The sequence below is a fragment of the Trematosphaeria pertusa genome (assembly GCF_010094035.1).
Source record: "Trematosphaeria pertusa strain CBS 122368 unplaced genomic scaffold BU26scaffold_15, whole genome shotgun sequence".
NCBI lineage: Eukaryota > Fungi > Ascomycota > Dothideomycetes > Pleosporales > Trematosphaeriaceae > Trematosphaeria > Trematosphaeria pertusa.
Window position 1 is genome coordinate 539,743 of NW_022987226.1, and position 26,368 is coordinate 566,110.

The 26,368-nt window shown below is 54.9% G+C and overlaps 10 protein-coding genes across 10 annotated transcripts; 2 read left to right on the plus strand and 8 right to left on the minus strand.

The window, feature by feature from the left end:
* Nucleotides 1-461: 461 nt before the first annotated feature.
* On the minus strand, nucleotides 462-2,539 carry BU26DRAFT_435847 (FAD/FMN-containing isoamyl alcohol oxidase-like protein MreA; the record flags this gene model as incomplete). Its single annotated transcript, XM_033824149.1, has 4 exons — nucleotides 462-1,441; nucleotides 1,493-1,884; nucleotides 1,931-2,146; nucleotides 2,199-2,539. The coding sequence occupies 4 exons, from the start codon at nucleotides 2,537-2,539 to the stop codon at nucleotides 462-464; spliced, it is 1,929 nt and encodes a 642-aa protein (XP_033679198.1).
* A 1,002-nt stretch (nucleotides 2,540-3,541) lies between these two features.
* Nucleotides 3,542-5,676, plus strand: BU26DRAFT_522885 (S-adenosyl-L-methionine-dependent methyltransferase). The gene is made up of 3 exons (XM_033829897.1): nucleotides 3,542-4,155; nucleotides 4,213-5,068; nucleotides 5,128-5,676. The coding sequence occupies exons 1-3, from the start codon at nucleotides 4,015-4,017 to the stop codon at nucleotides 5,274-5,276; spliced, it is 1,146 nt and encodes a 381-aa protein (XP_033679199.1). The 5' UTR covers nucleotides 3,542-4,014; the 3' UTR covers nucleotides 5,277-5,676.
* BU26DRAFT_554220 (uncharacterized protein) lies at nucleotides 5,548-7,510 on the minus strand (the record flags this gene model as incomplete). Its single annotated transcript, XM_033832253.1, has 2 exons — nucleotides 5,548-5,938; nucleotides 6,006-7,510. 2 exons carry the CDS (start codon nucleotides 7,508-7,510, stop codon nucleotides 5,548-5,550), a joined length of 1,896 nt encoding a protein of 631 aa, XP_033679200.1.
* A 695-nt stretch (nucleotides 7,511-8,205) lies between these two features.
* Nucleotides 8,206-10,896, minus strand: BU26DRAFT_554221 (uncharacterized protein; the record flags this gene model as incomplete). The annotated part of the gene is made up of 3 exons (XM_033832254.1): nucleotides 8,206-9,720; nucleotides 9,769-9,859; nucleotides 10,364-10,896. The coding sequence occupies 3 exons, from the start codon at nucleotides 10,894-10,896 to the stop codon at nucleotides 8,206-8,208; spliced, it is 2,139 nt and encodes a 712-aa protein (XP_033679201.1).
* A 1,641-nt stretch (nucleotides 10,897-12,537) lies between these two features.
* Nucleotides 12,538-13,776, plus strand: BU26DRAFT_522886 (ARF/SAR superfamily). The gene is made up of 5 exons (XM_033829898.1): nucleotides 12,538-12,791; nucleotides 12,863-12,901; nucleotides 12,970-13,053; nucleotides 13,127-13,450; nucleotides 13,502-13,776. The coding sequence occupies exons 1-5, from the start codon at nucleotides 12,717-12,719 to the stop codon at nucleotides 13,523-13,525; spliced, it is 546 nt and encodes a 181-aa protein (XP_033679202.1). The 5' UTR covers nucleotides 12,538-12,716; the 3' UTR covers nucleotides 13,526-13,776.
* A 53-nt stretch (nucleotides 13,777-13,829) lies between these two features.
* BU26DRAFT_509138 (uncharacterized protein) lies at nucleotides 13,830-15,700 on the minus strand (the record flags this gene model as incomplete). Its single annotated transcript, XM_033827127.1, has 3 exons — nucleotides 13,830-14,619; nucleotides 14,672-15,289; nucleotides 15,342-15,700. 3 exons carry the CDS (start codon nucleotides 15,698-15,700, stop codon nucleotides 13,830-13,832), a joined length of 1,767 nt encoding a protein of 588 aa, XP_033679203.1.
* Nucleotides 15,701-16,066: 366 nt separating this feature from the next.
* On the minus strand, nucleotides 16,067-18,263 carry BU26DRAFT_95746 (uncharacterized protein). Its single transcript, XM_033836546.1, has 3 exons — nucleotides 18,013-18,263; nucleotides 16,489-17,955; nucleotides 16,067-16,425 (listed from the first exon to the last, which is right to left on the minus strand). Exons 1-2 carry the CDS (start codon nucleotides 18,038-18,040, stop codon nucleotides 16,541-16,543), a joined length of 1,443 nt encoding a protein of 480 aa, XP_033679204.1. The 5' UTR covers nucleotides 18,041-18,263; the 3' UTR covers nucleotides 16,067-16,425; nucleotides 16,489-16,540.
* Nucleotides 18,264-18,905: 642 nt separating this feature from the next.
* On the minus strand, nucleotides 18,906-21,239 carry BU26DRAFT_569201 (uncharacterized protein; the record flags this gene model as incomplete). Its single annotated transcript, XM_033833860.1, has 2 exons — nucleotides 18,906-20,760; nucleotides 20,812-21,239. The coding sequence occupies 2 exons, from the start codon at nucleotides 21,237-21,239 to the stop codon at nucleotides 18,906-18,908; spliced, it is 2,283 nt and encodes a 760-aa protein (XP_033679205.1).
* A 1,264-nt stretch (nucleotides 21,240-22,503) lies between these two features.
* On the minus strand, nucleotides 22,504-24,957 carry BU26DRAFT_522890 (uncharacterized protein). Its single transcript, XM_033829899.1, has 3 exons — nucleotides 24,235-24,957; nucleotides 23,159-24,174; nucleotides 22,504-23,100 (listed from the first exon to the last, which is right to left on the minus strand). Exons 1-3 carry the CDS (start codon nucleotides 24,642-24,644, stop codon nucleotides 22,790-22,792), a joined length of 1,737 nt encoding a protein of 578 aa, XP_033679206.1. The 5' UTR covers nucleotides 24,645-24,957; the 3' UTR covers nucleotides 22,504-22,789.
* A 112-nt stretch (nucleotides 24,958-25,069) lies between these two features.
* On the minus strand, nucleotides 25,070-26,332 carry BU26DRAFT_522891 (uncharacterized protein). Its single transcript, XM_033829900.1, has one exon. The coding sequence runs from the start codon at nucleotides 26,274-26,276 to the stop codon at nucleotides 25,275-25,277; it is 1,002 nt and encodes a 333-aa protein (XP_033679207.1). The 5' UTR covers nucleotides 26,277-26,332; the 3' UTR covers nucleotides 25,070-25,274.
* Between the last annotated feature and the right edge of the window lie 36 nt (nucleotides 26,333-26,368).

Consider the following 26,368-nt stretch of genomic DNA (forward strand, 5'->3'; position numbering starts at 1 on the left):
TTCTTTTCTCCTTACCTTCTTTTCTCCTTACCTTCTTTTCTCCTTACCTTCTTTCCTCCCGTCTTTCTTTCCTCCCCTGTTCTAATACTATCGATCGACTGCGCTGAATCCTCCGGTATTTCTGAATAGTCTGGCCTTCTTCTGATATATCACTGAGCTAGATAGGTAAAAATAGAAGCTTTGAACTGCAACCACGCGAGCAACATGTCGCAGTAATAGGCCATTTAGTGAAGACGGATATCGTATGAGCTTGACCGCTCCCTTAGTACCGCGGTAATACTACATATCCGTATTGTAGATCAGCAATCGGATAGATTTCTATGTTGGAAATGCGACTGCCGAAGAGAGACACGCAGCTCAACCTCGCGACGTACACAGATTTAATTCCGACATCCCTAGCAGAAACCACCTGCCCCCCTCCACCTCACCCCTCCTTACCACTCTCTCCCCAAATCTACCACCTACCCATCCACCCTACACAACCTCCCCTGCTGCGTCGGCAGCCCCTGCGTCCCCTCAACCACCCACTCCTCACTCCCCACCGCCGTAACCGCATAAAACACGCCCCACGGATCCACGCCCTTCTTAATCCGCAACAACCTCCCATAATTCGCGCCATAAAAGCTCTCCTGAAAATCCGGCTCCTCGGTATCAGCCTCATTCATATACGCGCCACTCCCGGGGCTCGCTTCCCTTAGCTTATTCGCATACGCGTTCAACCGCGCATGGCTGCTGATCTGCTGCTCGGGCGTCGTCTCGGGCCCGTACGAGCTCGTGTCGAAGCCTGTCGCGTGCATGATGGCGGCGCGCAGGTGCGGGTTCACCGCGGAGTTGGCGCCCGGGTACCCCGCTGTGGCGAGCGAGGCGTGGTAGTCGACGCTGTGCAGCGAGTAGCCGCCTTCTTCGACGAAGGCGCGGACGGCGGCCATGGTGGCGTTGAAGGCTGCGGAGAGCGGGTCGACGAAGGCGGCGCGTGGGAAGAGGCGCGAGGCGAAGCGGCGGTTGCCGACGCCGCCGCTGGGACTGTTGCGGGAGCCGTATTTCGCGTAGGTCTCGTAGAAGGCGGGGTCTGGGTTGGTGAGGTTGATGCCGGCTGCGTTGAAGTCCTGGATGATGGGGGCGGTGAAGGTCTTCATTTCTGCGGCGGAGATGCCGGGGATGCGGAAGTCGCCGGTGAAGGAGAAGGTGCGCTCGGTTCTGTTGAAGAGGGGCATGGGGGCTTGCGTGTTGACATTGTTCCAGCCGATGCCTTTGGCGTCGTTGACCCGGACGAGGTGCGAGAAGTAGACGCTAACGCCTTTCCAGAACGTGGCGTTGGAGACTTGGGGACTGGTAGTGCCGTTGCCGAGAACGGGGCCGGTCTGGAAGCCGAGGGATGATGTGGCAACGCTGATAGGCGGGTACGCTTTTACGACGGCAGAGGTGACGATGCCGTAGTTGCCTTTGCACCCATGGTTAGCAAATAGAGGCGATTGAGGGAAAGTAGTCATACTAGGTCCTCCTCCGCGAATTGCCCAGAACAGGTCTTCGTTCTCCGTCGGGTCTGCGTGCACGAATCTCCCGTCCGCTGTGACGACTTCCAAGGAGAGTATCTGATCGGCCATGAGTCCGAACTTCGACGTTATGTACGAGAAGCCTCCTCCCTGCATGAAGCCGCCGTATGCGCCAACGGTCGGGGAGCCTGGGGCCAACAAGGTGATGTTGGACTCCTCCATATACGGAAAGAGCTCGTATTGTTGCAGTGCGGCTCCGACTCTTGCAGCTTGACCTTCATAGTCTGCAATTTGCACGGAGGGAAGGTATTCGAAGTCTTTGAAGGGGTGAACCCATACTTGAAGAGCGCCTCCGCCTGTGCCTCTGCCAAGGAAGTCATGGCCGGTGTTCCTTTACATTGTCAGCTTCTAGTGCATGATTGACAAGGCGATCCTACTTTATTGTCACTCGTATGTTGTTGTTTCTGGCAAAGTTGACGGCCAGCTGGACATGCTTGACCGTAGTCGCGTTCACCACATAGGCCGGAAAACTCGTGATATTGCAAGTGAACTGTGGGGTTGTATTGTTGGGTGAGCCAGGGAAGGAGGGCATGGGCACTGGGCAAGGATTTCCAAGCGCCCACTGCCCGAACGGAATCAGTGGATCGTTCCCACTAGGCCGACCGTCAGCATGACTAGAAGAGTGAGTGAAGAAATGTTGCTTACACATAAACCGCATTGCTCGCACCGCGCTGGATGTCTGAACATCTAGCTGCATCCTTATAAGGCCCGTCGTAGCAGGCCGCTGCAGGCGGAATGCCTTTGATTAGTGCTCCGCCCAAGCTCACATTGAAGGCGCCCCATCGCTCGTCTGAAGGCCAACTCGCGTCTCCAGGGAACGTCTTGCATTTTGCTTTGATGCCGCCGGGGAGCTTGCCGAAAGACATGTCGGAATTGTTAGCAACCTCGGACTCTTTCAGCTGTACGCTCTCATATGGGAAATTGTATGCGAAGGCCAACTGAATGCCAAGCAAAAGGACGGAGAAAGACCGCAAGACAGAGGGCATGATGAAAAGCCGCGATGCACATGCACAGAATCAAATAAAATCCAATAGAGCTTGAACGAAGTGCTCTGGGGCAATGGGCACCCCGTTTTGTAGGCACTCGTTGACCTCCACATCGTCCGTCCCTCCGGCCTCCGCACACCGTAAAGAGACATTTGCATGCATTTGTAAGGCCAATGCCGCATACCACCAAGAACACCCCGAAGCAAGGCCTCGTCCGATTACGGAAGTCCGAAAGCGCGGCAACACCACCTCTTCAGGTTAGACATACGAGATGGTTGGTTATCCAGGAAACAGGACGCATTCCAGAGATGCGGTCGAGATATCTTTATCCAAACGAGATGCATTGACACCTTCTTGTTTGCGCAATATACGATGCATATACGAGGTAGTGTATGCAGGTCTATCCGGTCGCGCAACCGGCACAGCGGAAAGGCGTGGTAGCCTCATGCTGTAGGGCTGACTGGAGAAGTCCATACCAATACCCATGTCGCCGGGCGTTATATTAAGCCGAGCTCGTATCAAGCGACAGGACGGGAGCCGAGGAATCGATTTACAGGTGGGCGGTTGCTGACTGCAGATCTGGACTACGGTAAGTTATTTGACGATGCGAGAGCCGCATATACGGTCGGACACGGTCGCGTTTCAGATGGCTCGAACCACTTGATGTTCGAATGTGGGAGAGGTGATGCGGAAAGAAGCCTTCGTTCACGCGGGGCGTGTGCGCCTTTGTGGGGCATCATTAGCGGCAATATTAAGCACTGATTAAGCACGCTACCACGTGAGCTCTCGGCCAAGTGCCGACATGATCTGATATAACGATTTACGGTTCTTCATTTTTAGATGGAGTATTTCATCTTTCGCCAAAAGCTTGCCCCTTCAGGTTTTGTAGCAACAAGCTCTAGGGCCGGCTTTGTTTCACGTGCAGTTCGCGGCTCCCTCGCCGAATTCGGCCTTCTCGGTCTTTTCGGCCAGGAAGGATTCGCAAGACCGAGCCGTCGCCAACGACCAACTTTACGCCATCACATACATTATCCAATGACAACGATGCTGCGTAGAACTATCCCCCATTCCGTACCCCATCCAATGCTAGAAATGGCTTTTTTTTGGCCCCTAGCCGCTAGGCAACAGTAAAATGCCCCTGGAAAACCGCACATATCGGCCTGGACTGGAGACCGACTATGAAGAGCACGGAAGATGTATCAACTGGCCATTATGAGTATAAAAGGGAGGATGGCGCCACAGGAGCGACATTTCCAGTATCAAAGTTCCTTCACCATCGCCTCTCAGCCCGCGAAGTTCTCCCAACGACGACACCCGGTCCCAAGCTTTTATCCCGAACAACCTTAATCGACCATATACATCCAAACGGGTCTCCAAACTTTCGCTGTTCGACCCATTTATCCTGAAGCTGAGCCATAAGCTATAAGCCACCCCCTCCCATCCCATCCCCACCCTCCCCATACAGAATCCCAGCCATGCAAACGCACATCTCCCAAATCCGCACCCTCTACTCCCAAGCCGACGAATCCGGCCGCAACAAGATCCACCGCGACCTCCGCTCGCTCCAAACATCGCTAGATACAGAGTGGGACATGGTCGTCCGCCTAGGCTCCGGCGTACGTTCTACTCCTCCTCCATCTCTCCCTACCATCACACGCCCTAACCCTTCTCAGTACCTGCAAATGGCCCTCGTAAAAATCGGCGCCGACCTCGCCCTCTTCCCACTCCTCTCAACGCACTCCTCCCCAGTCCCCCTCTCCACCATCGTCTCCACTACCGGCGGCGCGCCAAAAATGCTCGCCCATCTCCTGCGCGCCATGGTGGCCTTCGGCCTGATCGAGGAAGGAGCCTGCGTGGACTCATTCACCGCAAACCGCATGACACGCGTGCTGGCCGACGAACATGTCGCCGGTGCGATTCTGCACGCCTACGACATACACGCCCCAACTAGCCTTGCATTGCCTGCTTATCTCGCGGAGAGGAGGTACCAGGACATCACTAGCAACAGGGACCTGCCTTTCCACATGGCGATGAAGACGGAGCTGGAGCCGTTTGAGTGGATGAAGCAGCACCCGGAGCAGATGAAGTCGCTCGGCCATGCCATGGCTATCCAGCGACAAGAGCACTGGATCAGCTCGTACCCTGTTCTTAAGGAGGTTGGCGACTTCGTGCCGGCGCCTGACTCTGCCCTCCTCGTCGACATAGGAGGTGGTTTTGGACAGCAAGCCGTAGCTTTCAAGGATAAGTTCCCCGAGCTGAAAGGCCGGATTGTGGTGCAAGATATCCCAGAGACGCTGGATCGCGCACCCAGGATTGAGGGAGTAGAGTTCCAGGCACACGACTTCTTCAAAGAACAACCGATCAAGGGAGCAAAGTTCTATTATCTGCGGCATATTCTACATGACTGGACCGACGAAGATAGCATTCGCCTCCTGAAATCAATCCTTCCAGCAATGGACCCTAGCTCACGCGTTGTGATCGACGAAGTAGTGCTACCAGATCAACAGCTGCCATGGCAAGCAGCCTACAGTAAGTCCAACTCCATTCTCGCTCCTACGGTGCGCCTGTCCGTCTACTAATGCTCGCAGTGGACCTCACCATGATGGCGTCCTTGGGTGGAGTCGAGCGCACAAAGACCGAGTACGAAAATTTGCTCAATGCTGCTGGCCTCAGAATGACCGAAATACACAAATATGACCCCAAGATGCAGAGCGTGATCCTGGCGGTGCTGAAGTAAACATTCCAAAGTCCGAATCTCTGCTGAGCCGTCAGAAAGATCTCCTCCTGTAAACAAACAATTTGCTTCTCCTCTCAGTCATATCTCCAAATTTAGTTCGCCTCTTCCCCCCAAATGTTGCAGTGCTCATTCGAATAGTGGGTTCAAATGAAATCAGAGCAACAGGTTTAAGCAATGTGGCTCTCGTATGTGGTTATGATGGATACTGGAGGCAACAGGAGTCGCCTGAATAATAGGCGGTCCGGTCCGGTATCCAACTCCCCTACGAGAGTTAGTACCGGTTCCTCTCTCGGTGCCGGCGCGGCGCCTCTTCGCGGATATATCGAATCCGGTCGTCGATAGTTGACTTATAGTCGCGACGGTGCTTGCAGTATCGGTCTCCGTAAGGTGAAAGGTTTCGATCGTCGTGGCGTCGAAATGGCTCGTCCAACCTGTCTCGACGACCATTTCCCTTGGCTGGGTTGGCATACTCACGAAGGTGGTTCGCGTGTCGAGATCCGAAGGGTTCATGGTGTTGATCGCTCTGTCGGCGTGACGGTTCTTCGAACCTGCCTCGACGACGATCATCCACGACTGGGTCGTAGCCACGATAGTGCTTACCGTGTCGGGGTTCATAGGGTGAGAGGCCCCGCCTGCCGGGATTACCATGATGGGTTGATGTGCTGCGAAATCTGTTAGCTCATTACCCGAAGAGGGGGTTCTGGCCTGCCTTTCCGAAGCCAAACTTACCTCTTGAGCTTTGACGGACCTAGCGGCACCAGATTGGCGTCGGATCCTGTTGGGCCACTCTTATGGCGCTTTGGTGGGGAGGGTCCATCTGATGGAAAATCAGATGGCAAGTCGCGCTTGCGGTGGACTTGTGCTGGTGGAGGGGACGTGGCTCGCTTGGTCCGACCATTGCCGGGTGTGATTACTGGTTTCGGTCCTAGTGAGCACTCCTCTAGCATCTTAAGTCGGTCTGGGTGCAATCCGAGGTTGCTTGGCGACGGGTTCGGGCGCCGGGAGGCGCTATCACGAGTTCGTGGGGATGCTTCATCTGGCGGAAAGTCGTACGGGGACTTGCGCTTGCGGCGAGCTTCCGTCGGTGGCGGGGCCATCAGTGAGCTACCCTCTATCATCTTGAGTCGATCTGGGTGCAGCCCGAGGTTACTCAATGAAGGTTGGTTGCGCTGGGAGGCTCTAGCGATAGCAGGAGGTGAACGCCGAGCAATGGCTTCATCACGAGCTTCTGTAGCTGCCTGTACAGGCGATGCTACACTCTCTGCGGTTTCAGATCCGGTGGCGGCGCGCTTAGGCTGACTGTCAGGGGCCTTGACGGTGGTTTCGCTGCTTGCAGTTGCTGGAGAGGCTGGAGCAAGTTGGTCGACTACGTCATCATGAGACGCCTTGACCTTTAGAGCGGAACGACTGCGACGCTCAGTGGGATTAGGGGTGACAGCTGCCGTCTTAGGCGGACTGATAGGAGCCTTGGTGGTGTCTGCACTGGTCGAAGGTGTAGTGGTGACTGGGGCGGTGCGATTGGCCTGCTTGTCGTGAGGAACCTTGTCAGTTGGAGTCGAATCACGGCCGTGATCAGTGGGTGTGAATTTGCTCCTGGAGCCCTTGGGCATGGCTTCAACGGTCGAGGAATCCGCGTGAGTTGGAGCAGGTTGTCCGACTAACTTGTCATGATGAAGTTGAACTGACGGAGCACCCTCATCATCATGCTCGGAGACGTTGGAGTCAGTCTTGGCTTTCTTGGCCGGAGTGGTGTAGTTCTCTAGGCAGGCTTCATCTGCAGAACGTTTCGGAGCAGGCTGATTAACTGACTTAACCTTGGGCGTGGAAGTGCCTTCACCAGCACGCTCTAGGTGGTTGAGCTTGGTCGTAGCTGTCTTAGGCGGAACGCCGGGGCCTTTGGCTTGACCATTGCTAGACGGAACTGGCTTGTTGACCGGCTTGTCGACCGGCTTGCAGTGAGGCGCCTCGACAGTTAGACTGCCTTCGCCAATACACTCAGGATAGCCGAGACTGGGTGCAGCGATCTTAGGTGGAAGCTCGCGGCCGTTGACTTGAGCTTGGATGGCTACGTCTGGCTTCTCGACTGGCTTCTCGATTGGCTCTCCTGGCTCAGCATGAGCTGCCAGAGCAGGCTCGATAGCCTTAGGAGCGTCTGGCTTGGTGCCGAAGCGCCTGCGGGGACCGAGCGGCGTGAGGTTGGCGTCAGTCGCCTTGGGGCCAAGACCACGGGCCATGGTATTGAAGTAGAAGTGATAGTTGAAGGTAGTTTGGATTGCAAATAGCGTTGTTGCAAAGAGCAAGAAGAGTCGCAGCGTATGCATTTGCAGGTGGGTATGAGAGGAGAAAGAAAGAAAGAAAGAGTCAGAGGGCGGGGCGAGGCGAATTTATGGAGGCGGGCGCGACGGTGAAGCGGCGCTCAGACCACCTGACGTCGAGCGGACGCAGAGGAGGAAGGAGCGCTTTTCGGGCTTTTCACTTCACCCGCAATCGGCCGATCGTTTCGCTAGCTATTGTTGTTCTCTATTGCACACCGCTCCGGCAACCTTCGAATGATAGCGGCTCAATACGGAGCCCGCGTGCTTTCAATGCGCTGCAACTCGGTATTCAGACAATATGGATGGGACGGGAGGAGGGTGAGCAGCTGGGGGTCATGGTCATACTAGAAAGGTACAGTACACCAATCACTCTCTTAAGAGACCTTACATATTATTGTAACAATAAGACCGGGTGTCTGTCGCTTCTACGAAAGGTCACTAATATTGGTGCAGCGAGAATCAGGAATCCGCCCGATGATACCCAGATGACCATCCGAAGCCATGCACCTGCATAGCTATGATAATGTTACTCAACATAAAAACGCCCCCTTTATGGCTCCAGCCACTTCCTCCCAAAATGCCCAATATCCATGCATCTGCTGGGGAATAAATCCTCACAACCCAGAAATCAAGCGGCTCTTCTTCATCGCGGTAAGCGAAACGCCGGGCTTCCTCTTCTTCTTTGGCCGAACCTCCTGCATCTCCCCGTCCTCCTCACCCTTGACCGCATGATCCTCGCCACTGCGATAGTCCTCCAGGCGACCTTTGGTATCCCTTACAGAGCGCTTTCGCTTCGGCGACGCACAGTTGAGACCATTCAGGGAAGACGAAGTACTGCGTCTCCTAGCAACTTGCGCAATACCCCGAGGCTGCTCCTGCTCACTGCTAGTGCATCCTGCCTTCGACGTAGGCATGACCTGTTTCGTGGCAGGGTGTGCACGAGGCGATGGCGGTGTAGTTGATGTGGAGTCCGGCGAGTCAGTGGCCTCAGGAGATGGATAGCTAGACGTCGCAGTATCGGGCTTCTGGCTCTTAGGCTTCAGTATCTTACGTGGTGTCTCGCTCTCCAGAGCGGCTGTCATCTCGATATCCACCGACTTGCTCGACTTGGTCGCTTTCGTCGACTTCTCAGCCTCTACGGCTCGCTGTTGCTTGTGCTGGGATGCCTCAGCCTGAGTGTCTTCAGCAGGCTTTGTCGTGTTCACCTTCGTAGCAGATGCAGTGACCTGGGTCGGCTTGGACTTGCGAGAAGTCTTTCTGATGCTCCCCTTTGCTTCAGCTTCCTTCGTAGCATGGTCCTTCTCTTTAACGTGGAGGCGCTCCACAGCTTGACGAGCCCCATGCTCAGCAATCTTCATAGCGAGGGTCTCAGCGGAATAGTGCTTCTGCGAATCCAGGCCGGGTACGCCAGCGGTGATGACAGTGTCACGAAGGACATCTGCCCCTTTGCCCCAATGCATCTGGAGCTGCTCGCAATATACCCTGTCGCTAAGTTCCAAGGCTTGAGCAACGTAGGCTTTATCAGGTACTGACCGAAGGGGGAGACCGCGGGCTCGAGCTTCGTCGAGGAGTTCGTCGAGCACCAGAGCCTTGTATGTGTTAGGGTCATCAAATCTAGTCACTGCACCTAGTGTGATGTGATCAAGGCCAGCTCGGTCGGCTGAGTGGGTGGACTCGCGGCGCTTCTGTATGCGTCCGCGCCGAGGGGACTTGGGCACGAAGTCCCGAAAGTGGCGGTCGTGGCTGCAATCACTATCGCGGGAATATCGCTTCGGAGGGCGCCAATGGTCGCCTCGCTCCTGATCAAGGGGACGGGAAAAGATGTCCTTGAGGCGGTTGTTCATGTCTATCGTGTCTTGGTCCAACCACGGAGCTGAGCCGAGTTTCGGCACATAGAGGGAAGGCCGTGCATACTGGGAAGGGTGGACCAAAGGTGGCCGCGACCAGTGCGGCTTTCGGTTCGGGATGTAAGTAGGATAGGGATTGGACGAGTTGGAAATCCCAGCGAAAGGATCGGGTTTCGGGTAGTACTTCGCCGGGTTTTCGATGGCGGCAGCAAGGCTGGGTGCGCCGTAAGCGTACGCCGTGGTGGTGGTGACTATAGGGGGAGCAGCGGAGGCGGCGTTCCCCTGTATCAACTTAGCGTCTGCTGGCATGGAAGACTTCGAAATACTCACCAATGCCGACTGCTTGCGCTGCATGTACTGGCCGAGAGAAATCTTTGTGGTTGACATGGTTATGGCTATGAGAAGGGATGTCGATAGGGTGCTATGCCACGTTGCGTGGATGCAAATTGTCGGAGAGTGTGAGTGGTGGAGCGTGTATGTCGAAAATGTATGGATGGAGTGAGCAAGGAAGGCGGGGGACTTCCTGATTTCAGAAAATGTGAGAGCATGGTTGGCCTGTGCGGGGTGCACCTTGGCTCGGAGGTGCTCAATAGAGAGAATTTTTCTGTGTTTGGAAGTGAAAGTGCGACTGGGCTCGGGAGCAGGCACATGGAGTGAATGTCAACATCAGCAGTGAGGAACATCACGATGGGCATCAGATCACAAGCAAGGATTGAGATCAAGCATCAACAACTACAGAAAATCAAACAGTGAACAAATATCCTCCCGGGGGTATATCCAACGCCAGAAACTACGAAAACCGCGGAGTCCCTCAACACCGCATGATCGAAAAATACATCCCAACGAACCCTCTACCGCCCTTGCGCAATCCGCAAACTACCAAAAGAAGAACCCTATCGAAAGCAGCCGCGCCGTCGGCTAGTACCTGTACGATACCGACTGACCCAACTCCGGATGCCAGTGCCGGACGATGTGGCCGGGCTTATCGTCGTTGGCGTCCGGTCCCGAAAGCTCCTCGTCGGAGCCAACCGCGGAAACGTACCCGCTGTCGGGCGAAGCAAGGCGGGCGGCACGATTCTCGGCCTCGAGCTGCAACTGGTCGCCCAGGAGGAGCGCGCGGAGACGGAAGTCGGACAGGGGCGGCAGCTCGTTGCGGGTGAGCAGCCCGCGGACCAGGGATTCGTGCTCCAGCTGGAGCCGGGTCATCTCGTTGACGCGCTGCTTGGCAGCAAGGAGGGAGCCCTCGCGGAAGTAGAGGAGCTCGCCCAGCTTGGCCTCGGTGGGCTCTAGGTCGTTGTCGGCGGAGATGGCGAGCAGCGAGGACTTGTAGAGCTCGCGCTCTTTGGGGGTCTGGTATCGGTTCTCGGCAAATACCTCGAGCTGCGAGTACTTGAGGGCCTTGTAGGCGTCGAGGCGCGGGCACTGAGTGCCAGAGGGAGAGGAGAAAGAGACAGGCATCTTAGTGGTTGTGTAATGGGCTCTGAGAGCAGAAGAGGCTGGTTGCTGTGAAACTGAGAGGTGTGGAAGTGTAAACCTGTCTTCGGAGACAGAGTTGGAGTGAGTGAGTGTGGGATGGAGAGAAATCATAGAGAGGGAGGAAATGGGCCCTTTAAGTAGAGAAAGGTTCTGAGGTCTAGCGTCTTCAAAAAATCACTTTTTGAACCAGGGAAACTAACACCCAAAAGGAGAAAGCATCTTCGAATATTCGATTTATGAACCAAGGAAGCCAACGCTCAAAAAAGGGAATGCCTACCCGGAACTCACCGAAGTCGTCCTGTCAGGCTATTCAGGAGGTGCTCCAACCGCCCCTATACCTATATAGGGCAATGTTGGAGGTTCGGTTGAACCGCACCGGAAGGACAGACGAGCATCGCGCCCCTGAGGGACGCTGCTGTGCTGCGAATTTCTCTGGCGTAGACATGCTCAGGGCCGAACCGTGGAAAAGGTGCTGGAGGCCTTCGGGACATGGTTTCCCTCGTCCGAAGGCTCTCGTGCACAAAGGGTACGGCAGACGCCACCGCCAATCGACCTCAGGCAAAGCAGTCGAATCACCAACGACATCGCCACCGTTGGCATACCGTATCAGTGCGAGCGAGATGCCGCCACCCGTAACAGGACGACAAACCGCAGGAAGATAGTCGCCTTAGTCCACCAGTCTTCCTACAGCCAAGCCAGGCCACAACCGGAGGGAAGGCAGCTCGGAAGTTTTCATCTCTGGGTGCACAATAATTACTGCACCCATAACTCGATCCTATGCGCATTATGCACACACAACGTGCAGCACGAGTAGGCCTCGAGTACGTGAACAAAGCCAAAAGCAGACATGTGCATATGAGCAAGCCCTTGCACCGCGGGCAAAGATCTTCGACGAAGCATACACGACTAGGAAGAAGACCGACATTGAGAATCCTGCATCAGAAGTAATGCATAGAAATCCAAAGGGCATGATACAACACCCCTCGAGCCTTGGGTTCGAGGACAGAAGCCTATTGCTTAATCCACAGGACAACAATACGTTGCAACAAGAAGTTGGGCTTACACTTGTCAACGGCTGTTCGGCAAAAAGATTACCAGACTGTTAGAGTGGAGAAGACGTGGTAGACTAGTGGAACTTCGTCCTCTCGGCTGGAGTTGCTGAAATTGGGCGACGTGCGAAAAATAGATAAGAGATGTGGGCAGGAAAGTAGAACAGACCCGGGGGACACGGGAATATCGTGACTCATAAACTTTGGAAATGAGAAACCATGGAAATGACTGCAAAAATTCATTGCTCAACTGAGCCAAAATGTAGAGTAGGAGATGCGAAAATGTAATAGCATGTGGCAGAGAAATTTTCAGGATTCGACTAGAAAAAAAAATTAATGTTCAGACAACAGCGAGCTAAAAACCAAAATAACAAAATATCGAGTATCGACTCTGATAGTATAAGAAAAGTAGGAAAGACCAAGCAGAGCGTTCCAAAAGCGACGTTGAATATCCGGAGCGGAGAAACCTAGCCCGGAAACCTTCGATGTTTGTCCTGTTTGATCACCACTCCATAAATCCAGAACACGGAGGAGCCACTTCGACGAACGCACGCGACAACGACACCCTGCCCTCCTTCCCATATTTCCGAGCGCATACTACTGTCTTCCGAAAACTATACAGCCCAACCTTTCAAGCTGCACCGACCGTATCCCCACGCTCCTCCAATCTTCCGCGAAACCGTTCGGCGGTGAAGCGCCGCAGCCACAATAGCCGACACAGGCGCGAGAGAGTTATAGAAGGGCGACACAACAATGGGAGGCTACCTGTCAAAGTTTGCGTCGTTGATCTGGGCGAAGAAGGAGATCCGGATACTGATCCTGGGGCTTGTATGGCAGCCATGAGTTCTGCCTGCTACGGCGAGAGGTGTCCACTCTTTGCTGATGACAAATGCGCGTAGGATAATGCGGGCAAGACGACACTGCTATACAGATTAAAGGTACGGCGGAGGGAGCGATATAAAGAAGGCTACTGTGAGAATGCGCGAAGCTGACCGCATGCCGCCAGATTGGAGAGGTCGTCACGACAATACCTACAATAGGCTTCAACGTCGAGTCCGTAACGTACAAGAATCTCAACTTCAACGTCTGGGTAAGCAAGCGCTCTGCTCTCTCTCTCTCCACTGCCCCCGTCAACGTCTCACGTCTAACTTTTCCCCGCACAGGATCTCGGCGGCCAGACCTCGATTCGACCCTACTGGCGCTGCTACTACGCCAACACCGCCGCCGTAATCTTCGTCATCGACTCCACCGACATCGAGCGGTTATCCACGGCCGCCGAGGAGCTCACCGCGATGCTAAACGAGGAAGAGCTGCGCGACGCGGCGCTGTTGGTTTTCGCGAACAAGCAGGATCAACCCGGGGCGAAGGGCGCAGGAGAGATTAGCGAGGCGCTGCGGCTGGGGGATTTGAAGGATCGAAATTGGAGTATCGTGGCGTGCTCGGCGGTGGATGGGAGGGGCGTGGACGAGGGGATGGATTGGCTCGTTGTGAGTATACCTACCCTAAGCGTGTTACGCGGGAGATGCTAATGAAGGCAGGGAACGGTGAACTCGGATTCATAGCCCGCGTGATACGGCATCTGGGATGGCGCTTGGAGCATAGAGGAGGGATACAGGTGTGCAAAGGGCAGAGAGGGAGGCAGTCGCCTAACCTGTCTATTATACCAGCATGACGGAGTTGGGCGTTCATACATCCGTGCACAGGAAGGAAACGTCGGGACATGACATCATTAGCCTGCAATTCAGCGCTGAGCTTATCATTACGGCAATGTCTATATCCGATCTCCGGCCATCAAGAGCCCTAGATCATTATACCACTCTCCCGCATCGGTGTCCACGCCTTGCGCCGGAACGCTTCGACCCCCTACTACTCCCCCACCGTCAGCTCATCGCCCTCCAAATCCCCAACCTCCGCAGCGAACCCCGCTAGCCTGTCCCTGAACACTCTCAGAATCTCCTTACCTTCCTTCGTGGTCCCCTTCAGCCCCATGATCTTGATACACCCCACACACAGCGCATCCTCCGGCCCCATCTTCAATCCCGCAATATCCACCTTCATACGCTGGAAAGCCTCTCTCTTCTCTCGAATCGTGCTGGCGAGGATAGCGCGCTGCTTATTGGCGATGGCTGGGTTCGGCGGCAGAGAGGGTAGATAGGCCTTAATGCGGACGACGGTGCGACGCCAGTCGATCCAGGCGGCGAGGATGGACGAGAAGGTGGCGAGGAGCGGTTTGTCGCTGGGCGGGAGTGCGGAGGTAAAGACGTCGGAGTTGGCGGCGCATTCGTGCTCGAGCTCGTTGAGCAGGGCGGTTTCGCCGAAAGCGTCGTCGTTACGGTTGGAATCGAGGAAGTACTTGCGCAGCAGGTCGGCGAGCTTGTTTCGTCCGTGTATCGCGGTGTCCTCGTCGACTTCCAGACCTTCGTTCTCATCCGCATCTGTGATGGTCTCCCAGTCGCTGTTGTCCGCTTCGTCCTGAGCATCGGTAATGTTCTTTTTGCTCTTCGCTCCCGTGTCCGTCTTCGCCTTCTTGGACCTCTCTGAGCTATCGCGGCTCCGCGAGCGCGGCTTCCGCTTCTTCCCGTTCGATACCCAGTCCACATACCGGACACTATTGTACACCTTCATGAAGATCCACTGATGAATATGAAGCCAAATGCTGCACAACCCTCGTTAGCGCAAAACGCATGTCTAGTAGTAATTAGACTTACATCTGCCTCTGCTCATCATTCTCATACTCCAAGCGGTTCCGGTCCTCTTTGACCTCGAGATGCTGGCCCCAAAGATCTGGTCCGAAATTGTACAGCAGTTCATCGATTTCAGCGTCGAGGTAGTTCGGATTCGCAGCCGCTTTGGCGACATCCTTCGCATCCAGGCTCATCTGTACGCGCTTCGCGATTGTGGTGAGCTCGTCGGAGAAGGCGACGAGCGTAGGGTCGTTCTCGAAGCAACGTGGGATGTAGGCCTTGGCAATATTTACGCTGCGCGGGATGAGGCCGAGTGACGTGAGGATGGTGTGCAGGTTTACTTTCGGTCGGGCGCGGAAGGAAGACCATTGCTGCTCTGACCAGGGTTCTGTGATGGGAAAATATGGGTGATACAGGCGAGTAGGCGTGCTTGAGGTGTGCTTGTTGTCGTTAGGGTTGTTTGTCGATGGGATCGGGGCTTCTGCTCCGGCATCAAGCTCCTCTTCGTCGCTGCTCTCTGCTTCTTGCTCTTGGTTCATGCTCTCCTCCGCCAGCTGTGCCTTCCTATTCGCGTATTGCTTACTGTTCCTCCATTTATTGAACGCCTTCAGGAAGATCCAATCATGAAGGCGCTCCTTCAGCCTGTAATCTCTCGCATCAGCCACCCAGTCCTTCAAACATGAACAAAACTTACAGTTTGCGATCGCTCTCCCGCTCAAACACCAAATCCTTCTTCAAATGGGCCCTCTCCGCATTCCTTCCCCAAATATCCTCCCCATACTGCTCTAACAACCCCTCGATCTCCTCCGCGACGTATTTCCCGCTCCTCGCCGCGTCCACAAGCTCTTTCTCGTCCAAACCTTTCAAACCCTTGGCAATGGCAGTGACAGCGGCAGCTAACGCGGTTACATACCTGTTGTCGAATTTCTGAACGCCACGCGCTGGCGTTTGCGCATTCGGTTGCAAGCCCAACTCGTCGATGACGGTCGAGATTTGCGTGCGTTTCGCCTTCCGCTCGGACTCCCAGCGAGAGGGATAGTATACGGATACCATTATGGAGCCTAGAAGCCTTTAGCAACGGATACAAGGGCGCGCTGTACTATGGTCGGCTTACTCGAATGTTCGTCGGTGAGTAGTGTGGTGTGGAAGCGGGGGTGGGAACGAGGTCAAAATCTTGACATGCGGAGCGCGAACGCGTGCGCAGTGAAAAAAATTGCGTATATACCCTGGCTGACCCGTTATGGCAGTGGGACGAGCTCGCCCTTTCACTTCTCCTCCCCGTGACGGCCTCTGTAGCATCCACACGCACTTGACCATGTCTCTTCCGTTATTCGGAGATAGCTGCGGTCGGCCGCAGCGGAATACTAAACCTGAGGACCCTCATAGGACACAGACTCAGTAAGTATTCGCGCGCCTACTGATCGGAGGATAGCCAGGCCGGATTTTGCACGGAAGGCATCGCGCACCCAGGCATAACCTTATGCCGGGGGCTGCGAGGCTCACTGATCCCGTCCGAGATGGCGGCACTGGGCACTTGATAAGCCTGGAGAATTTAAAGGAGCAGTGAAAAGGCCGACTGGTGTCGGCTCGCTCAAGAAGATAACCCGGCTGCGTGCTGTGGATGAGAACGCATATACCGGGTGACAAGTCGAGCCGATAGAGAAGCATGGCGGAAACGGACACGTGACAAGACGGCATGGGATGCCACCCTCAGTAAGACACCAGATACTTCGCTACCCTCTATCATCTTAAGTTGTGACTCTTCTACCTAGATCATCCTGTACGAATATCAGCAAACGATACTCCGAGTCGGCTGCAGTCAGCGCCATTCCAGCACTCACCTTTGTACGATTGCATAGCTTTAACATCTCTCCCAAAAACCCCTCGTGCAATCTATGGCTTCTCCGGTTCCAAATTATCCGGCGGCGTATCCTCCTTAACCACCTTGACGGTCACCTTATGCGGCCCCTTGGCCTTCTTCTCCAGCTCAAAGACCACCTGATCCGCCGCCCTCAGCATAATCCTCGCATCATCCAAATCCGTCTTCCACTTCTCCCTCTTCTCGACATCCTGCTTCGCCGGACTCTTAACCAGCGCCTCAAATCTCCTGATCTCGTCCGTCAACTGGTCTTGAAATTTTCTCATTTCCGCAATCGAGAGGCTCGGATCGTGGGTTTCGGGGTCGCAGAGGGTGGAGGTAGCGAGCCAGCCCGAGCGTGCATCGTCTGAGTTCCAGGCTGTTATTTGGCGGAGCCAGTTCTTCCCGATTAGCACCCGCCGGTCCAGTTCATCGGCACTGGCTCGTAGCCGGTTGAAAGCGACGTTCATGAGCTGCAGCTCTCTCATCCGTGTCTGCCTGTCTTCTTCGGTGGGAAAGTCCGCGTGGCAGAACTCGTACTGTTTCCGGGAAATCTCATAAGCCATGTACGCCGCCTCTTTTAACGCAGCCTGCTTTTCTCGCTCGCACCCCTTCACTTCATTCTGTATGCTCTCAATGCTGAGGTTTCTCAGATGTTGTGCGTGATCGGGGGCTGCAGTGTAGTAACGATCGTCGGGTGTCTTCTCAGCGGCACCTGGAGACTCGGTTGTCGCGTTGCTTTCTGTAGTCGCGGGTGGAGATAACCCGAACTTCTCGGGTGCGTCGTAGACTTCTGCGGGTAAGTGGTAAGCGCGAAAGATGCCGTTGTGTCGAACGTATTGTTGAATAGGAAGGTCGAATTTCGCCATGAGCAACTTGTCCCAAAAGAGATGATGGAACTCCAACGTCCTTCGCTGCCGCTGTTGTTCCAGCACCTCCATAGCCTTTTGCCTCTCTCCAGTATACTGGAAGTACGCATGCGATGCTACAACTCCAGTGCAGGCGCCAATGTTGGTCATCCCAACACAACGCGCCCACCACGACACGCTCGGCCGGCGCATGAACAGCGTTGGCAGGAACGCAACGAACCCCAGCGCTGCACCAGCCAAACATCCATCATCAACCGTATATTTCTCCGTCTTGTCCCAGAGCTTCGCGGGTGTAGGTTCCTTGACCGTCTGTGCGACCACAATCGAAGTAAAGCGCGTATGGTAGTAGGTGTTTACAGCGGCGCCGGCTACCAAGGCCCATATCCCCAATCTCGCTGAAGACCTTATGAATAGCGCTGTTTTCGATATCTTCGTGTGAGGCGTGACGCGGCGCGTGAACTTCGCAGCGAAGGACGTGTACCCCGCGGCGAGGGCAGTAGAGGAAACGATGGCATATTGGAGCGTAGCGTTTGCGCCGAGGGGATCGGGTCGTTTCGGAACGATGTGATGTTGGCCTTCTCCTACTCAAGCAGTGAGATACCCCTCTGGGCATATGCTAATCTGTTCTGGAATCCTACCAGGTGGGATGAATAGTCGGACAACCATAACGCGTAAAAGATTACGAGAACGCTCAAAAAAGATGTGCGGTTCACCGCATGAGTGACTTATACCGTCTCAGAGCGGAAGGAGGGAGGAGGCCGCTCATAAACCATGCCGTGTGGGCAGGGCAAGGCTGAAGGTGAAGATACCGGTCAGGCCTGCAGGTGACACACAGGCTGGCCCCCAAGATATGCTTGTCGGAAAGCCGCATCAAGAGAGGCTTCAGTTAGCTATGGAAAAAGGATGTCGATCATTTCAGGTAAGAGTAAGATGTCAGCATATGAGTGCTTGATAGGCTTCAGCTCGACAATGTGGTATTCCTCTGCGAAGTCTGACGATCCTAACGCTTTGCCAAGAGCACTCACGTGACGGACGTATTCGGTTAGTTCTGCCGTTACCGCTGAATGGTTTGGATATCAAGCCGAGCTAAGAATTACTCTTGGTTGATCCAGCTAAATAGAAGCCGACAGTCTTATTACAATTCGATATGTCGCAATGCCAATCTGGATCCCAATCCATAGCCCAAAGCCTGCTCCTAAGCCCAGAGAACCGAGAAGGCGATTCGCCAAATTCAAGACCAGAAGGCCACCAGACGCCATCGCTAAACCAGGGAGAACTATACGCTCAAGGAGGCAATCCAAGAGGAAAGCAAACAAATGAAGCCATTTTGGCCGGACCAGTGAACCCCAAAAAGAATGAGACATCCAACCCCAAAATCCAACCCGAAATCCGAGAGAGTAGCCAATACAGGTCTGGAAACGAGGCTTCGAATCCCAATTTTGAGAAAGAAATAAGAGCGCCGACTAAAACTGAAGAAATTGAACAAAGGTACTGCTCCGACCCGCGGCTGCGGAGGGGTAATGCGATGCAATCACCTCCTGTGCATCAATATCCTCATGTCTTCGCTCTTGAGGAACTCGAAGATACCCTCATTCAACCTGTCCAATCCATCTTTGAACAGGTATTCCGTCCCTTCCGTGTTCGTCATGACGGCGAACGTTCTGCAGAGTAGGTCTTCAGCACTCAGGCCGTCCGCGCTACTCATGTTCTTCCATTTCAGGCGCATAACTCTCAGGTCATTCATTGCTAGTAGACGTTCGACCATCTCAGAGGCTGCTACACCAGGCGCAAACGTGAGAGCATGGCGTAGCTGGGTGATCTTCCGGCGCTCGGCGATCCATGACAACAGGACCTTCGATTGCAGGTCATATAATGGGCCAATCTGCTTGTGGAAGATCGAGGCGTTGATGTGCCAGAGCGTTTCTAGCTTATGGAGGACAGCAGCTTCATCCGGTGGTGATGTGTGCTTAGGAAAGAGGTACTGCATCAGAGAGCCAAGAATCTCGCACTGCATGAGGCTTGTGTCGGGCGCAAGAGAGGTTGTGGGCGGCATGGCAGGTACCTCGACAGGATGGCTTTTGAGGACCGGATGTGTCTGAGGAACGTAATGGACCGCATTCGGGAGGGAGTGGGCATGAGCGTGATGGAGATGTGGTGCAGGAGCGGGCTGGATATGAGGCTGGTGTGTCGGCTGCATTGCTGGTGCGGGAGCGAGAGCATGTTGGATATTTTGAGTGTGCGCAGGAGGCGCAGTCTGAGCCGCTGGAGCCTGTTGAGTCGTTTGTGCATTTGTAGCTGGAGCGATAGGAGTATTCGACCTGCTATGAGGATTGTGAGAGAACGAGCCGCGAGAAGAATGGTGAGCGACAGGAGTATTAGATCGACTGGCGGGTTTAGGCTGGACCGGTGGTTGGGACAGGGGTTGAATCTGAGGGGGTGCTTGGGAAGGTATATTTGCATGGGAATTATGCTGTACGACGGGTGAATTCCGAGCGCTGACACCATTTGTAACCGTTGGTGAGTTAATGGCCTGGAATCCATGGGCGATGACGGGCGCCGTGTTGAGCATCGGCGCCTTCGGGGTGGATGCATTCTGGGCAGTTGGTCCTCCATAAGGACTCGAGTCGTAGGGACTAGAATAGTTACGAGCGTTGGGGCCGGATGGATTCTGCGACGGTGGCTGCTGCGACGGTGATTCTCGAACGGGGCCTGCGACGTTGACGGCAGTAAAGCTACCGGTGTTGACGGCGGTGAATCCACCAGCGGGCGGGGCAGCGCTAGCTGGCCTTGCAGCACCGTTCAGCTCATTGCTTGAGAGAGGGGTCAGCAACGGCCTCCCGTTTTCGTGCACCGATGGAGAAGGTGCCAATGGCTGCGAATTATTATTTTGGCTTTGGCTAATGCTCGGCACCGGCGGGGTGTTCTCAGAGACGGGACTATTGGGGGCGATGGACCTGATAGACTTTCTGGGGCTCTTCCGATGGGACGGCATCGTATGGCTCTGATAGGGTCTCTTGGCAGGCGTCGATCCCATCTCTTCTCCATCAGACAGCGACATGTAAACGGAGCTCTTACGCTTCTTTCCGTTGACGGGTCTTGCCGAAGACTCGGCCCCGCCTGTGGTCGACGCGGCATCGCCAGGCGGGGTGGTCGACTGCGGCGTGCCAGTGGGAGACTGTGGCGGACTTAGAACGCTTTGTAGTCTTGACGGAGAGATCGGGAGCTTTACTACCAATTGGGGCTTGCTTGGGCTCATCGGGTCGCCGTCCGCCTCCATGTCGGCCAGCGTGTCGTAGTCGGCGGCAGACGACGGCCGCTTGAGCTTCATGTTGCGGATGTAGTAGCACGCCTTGATGATGATCCATCGGTGCAGGTGTATCTTGAGCCTGCCTCGCCGTCAGATGTGCACGAAAAGAGTAAACGGGCACGTGTCTCACGTCTCCTTGTCCTCGGCCTCCTCGTAGAACAGGTGCTTTCGGTATGTTTTCTTGGCGGGGTCAGGCGTCAGCAGGCAGGTGCGATCGGTGTCCCTACCCCAAATCGCCGGCCCAAACGTCGCGAGCAGTTCCTCGAGCTCCTCCTCCAGGCTGCGCGGGTTGGCGGCAAAGTCCAGCAGTGCGTCGCGCTCTTTCGGAAGCTCCTTGGACAGGCGGGTGACCTCGCTGGACAGCTTGCGGTAGTCGGGATTGTCGAATTTCGGGATGCCGCGGTTTGTTGTCGAGCTGGACGCGGACAGGCCCAGGCCCAGACACTCGGTTACCTCGCGGATGGTTGGGTTGTGGCTGCTGAAGACGGAGATCCATCGCGCGCGGTCCCAGCGCGTCACGCCCGCCTCGTCCATGGCGAGATTGTCCTTGGAGCTCATGGCGCCGCATGAGGGAGGGCGATGGGAGAGGAATGTCGCGGTGCCGGCCAAAACGTGGTTTGTTGGGGGGGTGAGGGTATCTCGGTTAAGGGACGACTAGGTAAAGGGGGAGCCTACGTCCCACTAGCGTAACCTTACCGGGCCTCTGAAAACCTTTCCAAGCGTCGTCGGCCAGCGCCGCAGAGTTACGTCGCCCCAAGACACCAGTGGGTCTTCCTTGGGAGAGGAGCGGTCGCGCTCTAGGACGGGGGGGGCCGGCGTCAGGTGAGGGCGGTAACGTGTAAGAAGACGGAACGGTAGGCCGCAGCAGAAAGTATCCGACGAGGGCGGGCGCGACGGCGGCGAGGATGAGACTGCGATGAGTCGCCGCTAATACTAAGGAACAGATGCGATTGGCTGCGAGCCGCCCTTGCTTATTCCTTGTACGACGCTTGTGATTATATCCTCGTTATGCTATCCATCTATGCACGTAGTCTATCCGTTCGCAGTCAAAATATCCGACGCCTACTGAGAATTGAGCCCTGTCGCCACCCCTAGCACCGAGTAAGCGCGTTGATAATGCCATTTCGTAAGTGCAACCTCATCCGGGAACATGCCGTCTATGACGCCTCGTTACTGTACCGGTATTGGACTGGATACGATCCATGGCTTACTGGTGCTGGGCACGCGATAGCGGCGTCGCTTTCTGGTCAGTCGGAGAGAGCGCGAGCGCGAAGGCAAAGGCGGCGGGAGAGGGATGCGATGGCAGTTCACGCGATATATGAAATTCTGTAACATGTGCTAGGAAGCGTGTTGCCATCCGCACTGCGTCGCTCTCGCGCTCTGGTATGGACTTGGTGCTACCGTTACACGGTCAATGCTCTTCCCACTTGGCAGCTTGGTGGCCTCCGACCCTACTCGCGCACACGTGCACACCAATGCACTCGCCGCTTTGCATGTCGCATACAAGTGAGCTGCGCACCGAACCCTGGACCGTACTCCACGCCCTCATTGACCCGCGAAACCCCGAGTCAGGGCTAAAATGAGCACTCGTCCTTACGATCGGTGGAATACTTGTCACAAGATAATACGAGGACAGATCTATCGGCATCTCTCGGCTAACGCCTTGGCGTTCCGCCCTACATTTGCGTCCATTTTTCCTTTTCCCGCATCACCCAACAAGAATAAAAATGCGACTCATGCTAGCCGTTTCGAGGCACAACGGGGTGATACATCACCAGAGCCGTCAGCTCATCTCCCGTCGCCGAGTACGCAGCAATTGAAGACCCTGTCTGCGTCTAGCGCGAGTACATGCCCTCGTCCGGCATCCCATTACTCATCGGCTCAGGCCGCCAGCAGCCCTGGAGCCCTTTTTACGAGATGGGAACGTCATCCGGCCACCCTGAGGTTTTGATTACAAGCTTTATCCAGAACCTTGAAAGCCATCGCGAATTATTACATGCTAGGAATCCAGAAGCCAGCCACAAAGCAAACACTATCGCGCTAAGGTACCAAGAACATGCGAGTATGCGCCGCTAACTCCTCTCCGCTTGCGTCAATGGCGGAGTCAATTAGCCGAAATAATACACACCCTCGCCCTCCTCTTCCTCTTCCCTCCTAAACCCCTCCAGGTGCTCTGCCAGCCACCGCATTACCCCCGTAAACTCTACGCTCTTCCACTGCAGCTCGACCGCGTACTTCTCGCCCGCCAGCACCACGAAGGCCTGGCGAAGAAGCTCGTCTTTGTCGGCGGCGCCGGCGCCGGCGACCTGCCCTATGTCCTCCCAGTTCCGGATGAGTTCGCGTGTCGCACCCATAAGCGTTCTGTGTTGCTGGATGCGACGCTCGATCTCGGGTGCTGTGGTGCCTTCTTCGCGCCAGCCTAGGGGAGACATTAGTATACCAAATCAAAGTGAGGGCAGGGTGGTAGCTAGACTTACGTTTGTCAGCGCGGTCTAGGTCCGCTAGATGACGCTTTAGTTCTATCCAAGTGAGAAACGCGCGTTCCCGTGCAACGAAGACGAGTATGTTGTCCTGCATGCGGTTGTAGTCAGATCTGACGCCTTCTCGCCACGCAATCTCCAGTTTGAGCAGAAGTGTGTCTTCGTCCCAAGGCACGCTAGTCTCTTCTTGATAGATGTAGGCGCGGAGCGCGAGCAGGGTATCCACGTCAAGACCGCGGTATGGACCGCCGTTTCGTAGGGTTTCGTCGTGTATGGTTTGCGGAGTAGCAGATGAGATACTGTTGCCATTTGTCGTTGCTTTGCTCTCAGGCGTAAGGTCCGAAACCAGCTTTGAGAGCTCAGCTCCTAATTGCCGGATTGCGTCCGGCGATGTATTCATTGCTGCTTGCGGCGCTGGCTGTTGTGTTGTTTCCATCGCCAACGACGTTCGTCTGGGCCCTGCTGGTTGCGGGGCTGTATTTACCGCTGACCATGACGACGTGCTTATGGGCCCTTGTGACGATATACTTCCGTGTCGAGACCCATTCATCCCGCCTGTAGCCAGCCGATTCCACACTCCTTCCATGACAGTTTGCATTGGAGCAGCCTGAGGTGGGTGTGCGTTTACGGTAGTAAAGTGGACGGCATCACCGTTGCCAATACTGCCTCTCGCAGTAACGATAGGACTCTCACTTGACTCCGGCGGCGTGACCATTGATGTCGAGATGGGACTACCTCGAGACACGTTCTCGCTCTGGAGGGCCTGCATATGGCGGACAGCCTCTATAGATGATATCGAAGGTACGTTCGTGTTGAGCGTTGGCATCGCCGGCCCGCTAGCATTGGGTGCGAGCGCGACAAATGTGGAGGAAGAGGCGTCCTGAGGATTATCGAGCTCTATTCTTGCCCTCCTGTTCTCCTCTTTCTTTTTCCTCTCACGGTCCAAACGTTCGCGAGCGAGGATGACATTGATTGCTTTCATCCCAAGCCACCAATGGAGCAAAATCTCGATCCTGAATCTCTCATAAGCAAACTATGAATTTCTTCTTCTTTCACACACACTTGGGACTCACTGCGCTCTATCCTCCTCGTTCTCAAAGTAGAGATCCCTAGGATAAATCCCCTCCTCAACTCCGGGTTCGCCCACGCTAATTAGGTGTTCCCTATCACCTACTCTCCCCCAGATAGCAGAGCCGTGCTTCTGCAGTAGGCCCTCAACCTCCTCTTTGAGACTGCCCGCCTTCGATAGAAACTTTACAAGATCGTCCTGCTCTTTCGGAAGCGTCGCAACAACGTCGCTCATGTCTGTGACTAGGTCTCTCACCAGCGCACTCTCGAAATTAGTTTTACCCCGCTTATTTTGGCTCCATTTTGCGCGAAGTCCCAGACGCTCGATCAACTCATGCATTCGTAGTTTTGACCGGTTTTTCATGATATCGAGCCAGTCCTTGGAGGTGGCGAAATCGATTGAAGTGCCGTCCATCGCGACAACGAATTGGTCGCCGTAGGCACCAGTAACGATAGATTAGGATAGGTAGGAGTATTAGGCCACGATAGACTCTAGTGTATTGATGGAATCTTTCGCAAAAGTGATGGTCGGCGATGATGCGCAGGGCGCAGATTCCCTCTCGGTAAAAGATGACATGCAGATGGGCTTAGGAAACAGCAATCGCGATGTTTTGGCGTCAAAGAGAGATAAGAGTGGGAGGTGCGATTAGCGAACTCAGCCATATCCGTTTGCCGACGAATGTGCATTGGTCGGGTCAGGACATGTTGTTGAGGAAAGTGAAAAGAAGGAGAGTCGAATCATGGCACGTTAAAGGTTTCGCGTACGAAGTTACATTTTCGCACTAGTCAAGCCACAGTTGCACAGCCATGCAGCCACAGTGTGAAAAGTCAACGCTCTGTCGATCTCAACAACCCAATCCATCCTCGTCATTCGCCCCCACTCCCTACTCATACATGAGTCATGAAGAAGCTGGTGTACATGCACCGCTTCCTCTGTCAGCCAACATCTAGAGAGACGTAATGCCTTCCGAGAGAGAAGAATCGAAGCGGTAAAAGCGTTGGCCAGGGAGGCTATCAGCCGTGGTGTCCGCCATATAGCTCAGTCTTAGAAGTCCAACTGCCAAGAGAATAAATTCTCGTTGAACCTGGTAACTCCCTTCTTGTAGGCCTTGGTCGCGTTGGCATACTTGGTTGCGGAGGCGAACGCCTCAGTCAACTTCCCCGCAACCTCGGCCGTGTTCCGGCATGCTCCAGACTTTCGCAGCTCGACACGGGCCTCCGTCAACTGGTAATCCAATTCGAGATACTTATCGTCACCTCCAAGCTTCTCCACCCACGCTTCGTAACCAATTTGCGGAAATGGCTTCCCTTCGGAAGGGTGCACGCCTGCGTGTCGGCCGAGTTTTCTGGCGATGTCCCGAAAGAGTAGCCAGGCATCGACTACGTCGCTTACATTCTTGTACTTCTCTGGTCCCATCTCAAGGAGGATTTCTTCTTTGTCTGCTTTCCAAATAGCCAATAGAAGGTCGTCCAGCTCTTGAGATTTGCTCCACATTTGGGCCGGACCTTGAGACTTCGAGTGGGCGGAACGGATATCGCAAAGCTCTCCAAGGATTAGAAGGCGAAGATTGTCCCGCATTTTGACCAGCTCATGCTTGGGGAGGGCTTGTTGGCCCCTCGATTCTACCGTCTCACCAGACCCGGGCAGCGCTGTACGCTCGATGCTGTTGGCGATAATTTCCGATGTCGACGGAACTGGAGATGTCTCGACCACCGACTCGTCGCTCAGCTGCTGCGGATCTGGCCCGAGAGTGCGAGGACGATCGGATGCAGTACTTCTAAGGCTTAAGCCCGCACGGCTGACTCGGATCGTGCCCATCAGCGTCTTGGGGCGTTTGCGTTCAGCAGAATTTGGGTGCCGGTCGGCCGAAAGCGACTCTAGAATGCTGGGGACCCTACCAGGGTTTCGATTTCGTCCAGTTGATGTGGGCTCATAATAATCTCCGTCTTCGCTGTCTTCACCATCGCTGTCTTCATCTTCGCTGTCTTCATATTCGATATCTTCATCTTCGCTGTCTTCATCTTCGATATCTTCCACGATCCTCATAGCATCGGTGCGTAGCTGATACCGCTTATCATTGTCTACGTGTGTGCGCCGCTTCCGCTTTCGTCCGCGAAAGGCGATAGGAGAATATTTGT

Excerpts from the sequence above, each read along its gene's own strand:
- BU26DRAFT_522885 (XM_033829897.1), top strand. The coding sequence starts at position 4,015 with ATGCAAACGCACATCTCCCAAATCCGCACCCTCTACTCCCAAGCCGAC. Across the intron at positions 4,156-4,212 it reads TCGTCCGCCTAGGCTCCGGC|TACCTGCAAATGGCCCTCGT; the intron begins GTACGTTCTACT and ends AACCCTTCTCAG. Across the intron at positions 5,069-5,127 it reads GCCATGGCAAGCAGCCTACA|TGGACCTCACCATGATGGCG; the intron begins GTAAGTCCAACT and ends TAATGCTCGCAG.
- BU26DRAFT_522886 (XM_033829898.1), top strand. The coding sequence starts at position 12,717 with ATGGGAGGCTACCTGTCAAAGTTTGCGTCGTTGATCTGGGCGAAGAAG. Across the intron at positions 12,902-12,969 it reads CACTGCTATACAGATTAAAG|ATTGGAGAGGTCGTCACGAC; the intron begins GTACGGCGGAGG and ends GCATGCCGCCAG. Across the intron at positions 13,054-13,126 it reads ATCTCAACTTCAACGTCTGG|GATCTCGGCGGCCAGACCTC; the intron begins GTAAGCAAGCGC and ends TTCCCCGCACAG.
- BU26DRAFT_95746 (XM_033836546.1), bottom strand. The coding sequence starts at position 18,040 with ATGGTTGTCCGACTATTCATCCCACCTG. Across the intron at positions 17,956-18,012 it reads CCGACTATTCATCCCACCTG|GAGAAGGCCAACATCACATC; the intron begins GTAGGATTCCAG and ends CTGCTTGAGTAG.
- BU26DRAFT_522890 (XM_033829899.1), bottom strand. The coding sequence starts at position 24,644 with ATGGACGGCACTTCAATCGATTTCGCCACCTCCAAGGACTGGCTCGAT. Across the intron at positions 24,175-24,234 it reads AACGAGGAGGATAGAGCGCA|GATCGAGATTTTGCTCCATT; the intron begins GTGAGTCCCAAG and ends TGAGAGATTCAG. Across the intron at positions 23,101-23,158 it reads CCTAGACCGCGCTGACAAAC|GCTGGCGCGAAGAAGGCACC; the intron begins GTAAGTCTAGCT and ends TGTCTCCCCTAG.
- BU26DRAFT_522891 (XM_033829900.1), bottom strand. The coding sequence starts at position 26,276 with ATGAGGATCGTGGAAGATATCGAAGATGAAGACAGCGAAGATGAAGAT.